The sequence below is a fragment of the Dryobates pubescens genome, chromosome 7 (genome assembly GCF_014839835.1).
Source record: "Dryobates pubescens isolate bDryPub1 chromosome 7, bDryPub1.pri, whole genome shotgun sequence".
NCBI classification, from domain to species: domain Eukaryota; kingdom Metazoa; phylum Chordata; class Aves; order Piciformes; family Picidae; genus Dryobates; species Dryobates pubescens.
In genome coordinates this window covers 17,072,911-17,078,910 of record NC_071618.1, presented here as the reverse complement: position 1 = coordinate 17,078,910, position 6,000 = coordinate 17,072,911, and the positions used below count along the sequence as shown (strand labels likewise).

General features: G+C 44.8%; 1 protein-coding gene across 1 annotated transcript in view; it reads left to right on the top strand.

The window, feature by feature from the left end:
* The first annotated feature begins 1,806 nt into the window (after nucleotides 1-1,806).
* The window catches only part of DNAJC3 (DnaJ heat shock protein family (Hsp40) member C3), a 39,597-nt gene continuing 35,403 nt past the window's right edge, over nucleotides 1,807-6,000 (top strand). Inside the window, exon 1 of the mRNA XM_054162962.1 lies at nucleotides 1,807-1,993. Within this exon, the coding sequence (XP_054018937.1) occupies nucleotides 1,912-1,993 (82 nt within the window). The 5' untranslated portion in view covers nucleotides 1,807-1,911. The remainder of the gene's footprint in view (nucleotides 1,994-6,000) is intronic.

Sequence of the window (6,000 nt, the reverse complement as noted above, 5' to 3'; positions counted from 1 at the left end):
CGGCCACAGTCAGCCTGAAATACTGACCTTGGCTCAGTGTTTCATTGCCATGGTCAAGGATCAAGGGCTTGTTGAGCATCTACTAAAAAAGATGTTTTAATCATACTACTTTCATCTTGCTTTAAACAATTTGATGTTTGAATCTTTATATTTTGTATTCCAGCATGAGGTACTGATTTTTCTTCATTTATTTTTCTCCTAATTTTGTTATTAATAGTACCTTAAGTATATCATCATCCTTGCTATTATTTTCAGTTACCATAGAGGGTAATGTAAGAGATGCAAATTAATTTTACCTGGCTTTGGTATAACACTTTTTTGCCCAGGTAAATTAAAATAATTAATTACTGCAACACTGATTGCATTCTGCTCAGTTCAGTTATATGCTTTCATATATTGTCTTATTCATAGTGCTACAGAGTTGTCCCATTCTTCCCTATGCTGACTTTTTCAGAATGTCATCTATTATTCATTTCACATCTATCACTTCTTGTATTATTCCAAATTCTTATTTCTGGACATCTTCTGCAGGTCAAATTTCAAGGTGACACTTTTGAAGCACCACCTTCCAAATGAAGTGCTCAAGAGGGGTAACTTTTTTTTCATTCTGATCTTTCAAGAAAGCTTGTAAAGTACATTGCTTAGGGTGAGAAAGGTAATGTGACTGTACCTGCAGAATGAGATTTCTGTGGTTGCCAAGGAAGACTTCAAGCCTGAAGATTTTAACTTTTTTGGCAGATTTTCCCTGAGAATATGATTACTTGGTTAGCTTGATGGAGTATAAAATGTAATATGACCCTACTATGAACTGTGTATTGACCACTGGGTACATAATTTGACACAATGAACAACCACATACAAGATTAATTTTTCTGTAGTAGTCAAGAATAGATTGTAATTTCATTATGAGAAATATTTGTGTTCAATTGCAGGCTGTCTTACACAGGCTTTGCAGTTTACAGATCCAGTATGAACTTTTAGCATGAAAACACTGAGCTATGAAGTCACAATTTTTTCTACAGTTTGGTAAATTCCTTAATACTCTTTTGGCATGTCTGGATGTCAGCATACAGGTAAGGCCACGCTATCTTGGCTTTACTGTTAGTGGAAAATAGGATTGTGTCCCAGGGACAGTTGAGCAGAGTTTGAAATCGCACTTGCCTTCATCTGCTCTATGGCTAGGCCAGGCACAATGATAAAGCACTAGGATAAACTTATTTGGGATTGATTGCCCACTTTTTCTACCATCTAAGTAGTCCAAAAGATACTGTCTCTGAAGAATGAAGGCTAACAGCAACCATACCACCACAAAAGGGAGTCCGTCATATTGACCGTGTTAACCTCGCCCCCAACTATCCTCGACAGCAGCCGTTTCGCCTCCCCGAATGGCCCGTGGCAAGCTGCCGACGTCCTCTTCCAGGCCTGCCAGCACCTCAGACGGGCCAAACCTGGGCCTGGGGCAGAGCTGAGCGGAAGCCTGTCTAGGTTAGGAGAGAGGGCTGGGCAAAGAGACAGAAGATAAAAATACAGAGGCAGATGGGCACGCTGCAGGTTTCGCATTCTGCTGGAGATGTGGAGCCTGCCGCCCGAACCGGTCCCTGAGCCCAGGCCCCACTGCCACCACCCTGCAGCCAGCGCCGCTGCGACCCCGCGCAAGCGTGGAGAGTCGGTGCCCTGCCTCCCTGCCGCGCATGCGCAGAGCTTCCCCCAACCACCCCCCGGCGCCTAGGCGGGTCCCGGCGTTGCGCCGACCGCCGCTCTCACGCTGCTTCCACGTTCGGCCAACGCAAGGGGCGGGCGCGCGCGGTCTGGCCAATCAGAGGCGCCCACGACCCACCCCGAAGAAGTTAGAGTCGTCGGCACGGGGCGCCGCCACTGTCGCCGCGGGCGTCGCGCGGGGGGGCTGCGGAGATGGTGTCTCCCGCGGCCTCCGCCGGCCGCCTGGGCTCCGCGTTGCCCTTCCTGCTCGTGCTTTTCGATCTGCAGTATCAGGGTGAGGACCGGCGTGGGGATGGGTACCCACGTCTCCGGGAGGTGGCTTGCTGCCGGGGGTTGCGCGTGGGATTTGTTGGGGAGGGGGAAATGTGGCCAGGCCCGCGGGGTGTGTGGCGATAGGGGCGACTGCCTTTTTTCTCTGCGGCCCGTCGAAGAGTATGACAAGCGAGTCTGAGGTAGGGCTGCTGCTGGGCCCGCAGCGGTGCCTGGCCAGTGGCAGCTGATGGCTGGATGCTCTTCAGTGCTTCCGGGTTGTCGTCGGCAGTCGTGCCGATTGGAGGGTGTTTGAGTGTCCGCCGAGGCAGTGGGGCAGCCGGCATAGACGGGCCGAGGTGCCGGGAGAGAGCAGAGCGGACCTGGTGGGTCTGCGGCCTGCCCAGAGGGAGCTGACGGGCCTGAGCCCAGTAGTGCGCGGGGCTGGCCGATCCGGGACATGACCCAGGGGCCGCCGCCGCGGGACGTCCGGAGCGGGGTGTAATTCTGGAACTGGTGTTAAGAAGGAGGTACAGCGCTGCCACCTCATCAAGGCTGTTGCGAAGGGTGTGTAATGAGGGCACCGTCACTGCTTGTAACCTGTTTGGTTTTATCTGTATTCCTGACGGTGTTTTTGGTAGCTTGATGTGTGCTTCGTTTCCTTTGGCCTGTTCATAGGGTGCCAGCTACTGTGGTGTCTTGGAAATACTGTAGTGTCCTCGAGTGCAGCTGTGTGACAACATTGGTCACTCCTGCACGGGCCTTGAATGTCTCACTTATATATGAATTTTGCGTGGTTCCCAAGTTCTAAGGCTTTTTCAGTGGTTCTTCTCAGTGACAGCCATTGTAAATGCCAAATCCACAATTTTTGCTGAGACTTTTGGCAGATGTTGCATTTGTTTGTTTTGTCAGTGTGAGATTCGTGTTACTCAGTTTTTCTTTCATGATTAGTATATAAAGTTCAGCAGAGAATTTTATGTGCACTTCTTGCAGCCTTTTTACTTTCAGAGTACACTGTCAGCAACACCTGTATGGTCAAACTCCTATTCACAGGCTCCTTTAAATTTATGACTTGGTTATGCAATTGTGCACATAGTCCATTTCATCTGAGGTACATTCTTTAATTGGCAATAGCAGACCTAAGTGGAACTGAAGCTGTCAGTAATCAGAATAAGTCCATAGACTTATGACTGTCCTGGACTTGACATTAGAAATTCAGTTCACGTGCTAAACTAATGAATACTTCTGTTGTCCAAGTGGCAACACGAACATACCATGGCAAAGGTGCTCCTTAGTATAAGATTACATGCTGTGGTGTTGAATTGCTTTGTTGAATGTGTATTCTGCTAGTGTTAGAGGAAAGATAATAATTGTGGTCAGAGCACCCTTTTTCCTCCACTAGGATTGTGATAGTGACAGACCTGTTGAGGATTTGGTATTTGGAGTTGCCAGCCTGTTTCAGGTATATGGTCTAATGGTTATGTTGATTTACCCCAAATTAGGAAATTTGGCTTTGGTATATTTTATTAACTTCAGTTAGTAATAGACTAACTGATGGCTGATGGTTCTGGAACTTGTTTACTGAAATTGCTACCCTCTTAGTTCAAGAATTCATTTTTTTAGAGTATATAGTTAGGAAATTTAAAGGGGCTACATTATTTAGGACCTGGATCCCCCTTCCCTTTACTACTGAATTTTTTACTCAAAGATGTTGATTTGCATCTTGTTGCCTTGATGAAAGAAGCCTGCCTTATGCCATCTGATCTATGAATTGGTGGAACAGTTAGCCTATATTAACTTTGTATATCACAGCTGATGTTGGTGAGACTGGTAGAATACCCAGTGATGTGTTAGGTTGCAGTTCAGCCCTTAGTATTGTCTTTCCTGAATTCCTGCTCTTCAAATACCTTGTCTTGTGCTGAATAAGCTCCTGTTTGACGGAAGCCACCTCTTGGAAAGATTCATCCTTCATGTTTGTACATACTAATCATAACAAAAAGTGGCTACTGAGGAAAATAGAGGAGTACTGTTCCTCTTTCCTCTCTTCTTAATAGTCAAAGGAAATATGATAAGGGGGAGAAGAGATGGGCTTTTAGTGAGCTCAGTTTGTTAGGGTCAGACTGCTAGCCTTAAGTGTTTCTCTCACCCCCACACCATGTGTTTGTCCTGAGTTTAGGAGTGTTTTTTTTCTTGCCTCAAATAGCGAAGGATACTTGAGGATGTGGGAGAGAAGCTTTTTGGTTTGCCTGTCTTAGCTGTATTTACAAACTTTCTTTGCAAATGAAGAGAGTGAAAACTTGGTAAGTCACAGAATCACAAAACGGTAGAGGTTGGAAGGGACGTCCAGAGATCAAGAGGTCCAATCCTGCTGCCCAAGCAGGCCACACAGGAGCACAACCAGGATGGCTTTGAAAGTCTCCAGAGAAGGAGACTCCACAGCATTTCTGGGCAGCCTGTTCCAGTGCTCTGTTGAAGTTACACATGGCTCTAGGATGCTCTGAGGCTTCTTGTGGGCCTTCTCGTATTGCTCCTGAAACTAAGTTTGCTTGTCTGCTTCTTACTTTGTTCAGTTTTGTCCTCAAAATGAATGCTTGCAACCACACAGACAAGCAAAGCCCAAAACTGTTTAAAAATAATAGCAGACTTAAGATTTACTACATTAGACACAAGGTTGTTCTGATAAACATTCTGGTAAAAAAATGCCCTAAAAGCAGGATCTCCACCCAAGTGACAATTTGAGACGGTCATCAAGCTCTTGTATTTAAATTTTTAAATAAGACAAGAAAAAAGAAAAGATAATTCTAACTGGGATCAGTGACATGTATGTTTCGTCTTTGTACCACAAACAGAACTGTTTCACAGTTGGAACTAATTATCTTTATTTTCATAGTCCTGCCTGGCTTGGGAACAAAATTGTAAACAAAAACTAGGTGGAAATTCTACAGGGGACAAAGAGAAGTCTGTAGACAAATGTAAAATCCTGGAGCTGTTTTCAGGTGGGAGGCCTTTCTTAAACATTTTGCACTGTGGATGTGATTGATTATATGAGGATTTAGCTGAAGTTTGTATGCTTAAGTACCCACATATTGGCACCAGCTATTTTAATTAAACAAAAATCCTACCAGGAAGTTATAATTCATTTGAAGTGAGTGTATTTAACTGGAAAAACAAGTTAGCTGCACCTGCTTATCTTTCCTGTGCCTTTTGACTGATGTTCTTTGAGTTGTCAGGGCTGATACCAGTTCTTTCCTGGGAGTAGGTGGTTGTTTTTTGTTTGGGGTGTGCCTTTTTTTTTTTTTTGAGGGGTTGGAGAGGGCAGGTGGTGGCAGTGTTTGGTGGTTTTGGGGTTTTTTGACTCTTCCGCTCCTACATCAGTGCCAGTACTACAGCCTGAATTCGTCCAGAATGTCTGATTTGATTTGACAGCTAAGGCTCTTGTGCGTAGTTGTCTGATGCCCTTGGTGAATAGATAACTATTAGGCAAGCTTTAGAAATAGTATTCAGTTCAAAATACTTTGTAGTTTTAAAAATAAAGACTATGCTTTCATATCTCTTGCATAAATTGAATTGCTTGCTGGAGCATACAGAGTTTCGTCAGCTGTGCTGGGCCTTTCATATCCAGTTCACTGATGACAGTCAGTTGGAAAAAGCTCTGTAGGGTTATGTGGTTTTTTTTCCTCCAGGTGACCTTGAGTCCTTATGTTCATTCCCAGACTAGAGAAGGTATAGGTGTCCAAACAGGTTAAACAGAATTTGACTTAGACTACTGTGCCTCTGCCTGTCCACAGTCTTGGATGTCTCCTGTGGGCTTATTTAGAGTAAATTGTTTGCCTACAGCCAGAAAACGAGTAAGCAGTGTATTTATATGAATAAACAGCCCAACTCTCAGGTCCATGTGCAATATTCCTGAGCAGTTATGACGAATGTCACTTTTCATTGTGGTTACACTGACTGCACAGGCTGCTTCTGCAGTTTCCTACATCAATTCATGATGTTCAGCAGCTTGTAGAGCCAAGTTTTAATGTATGTCTA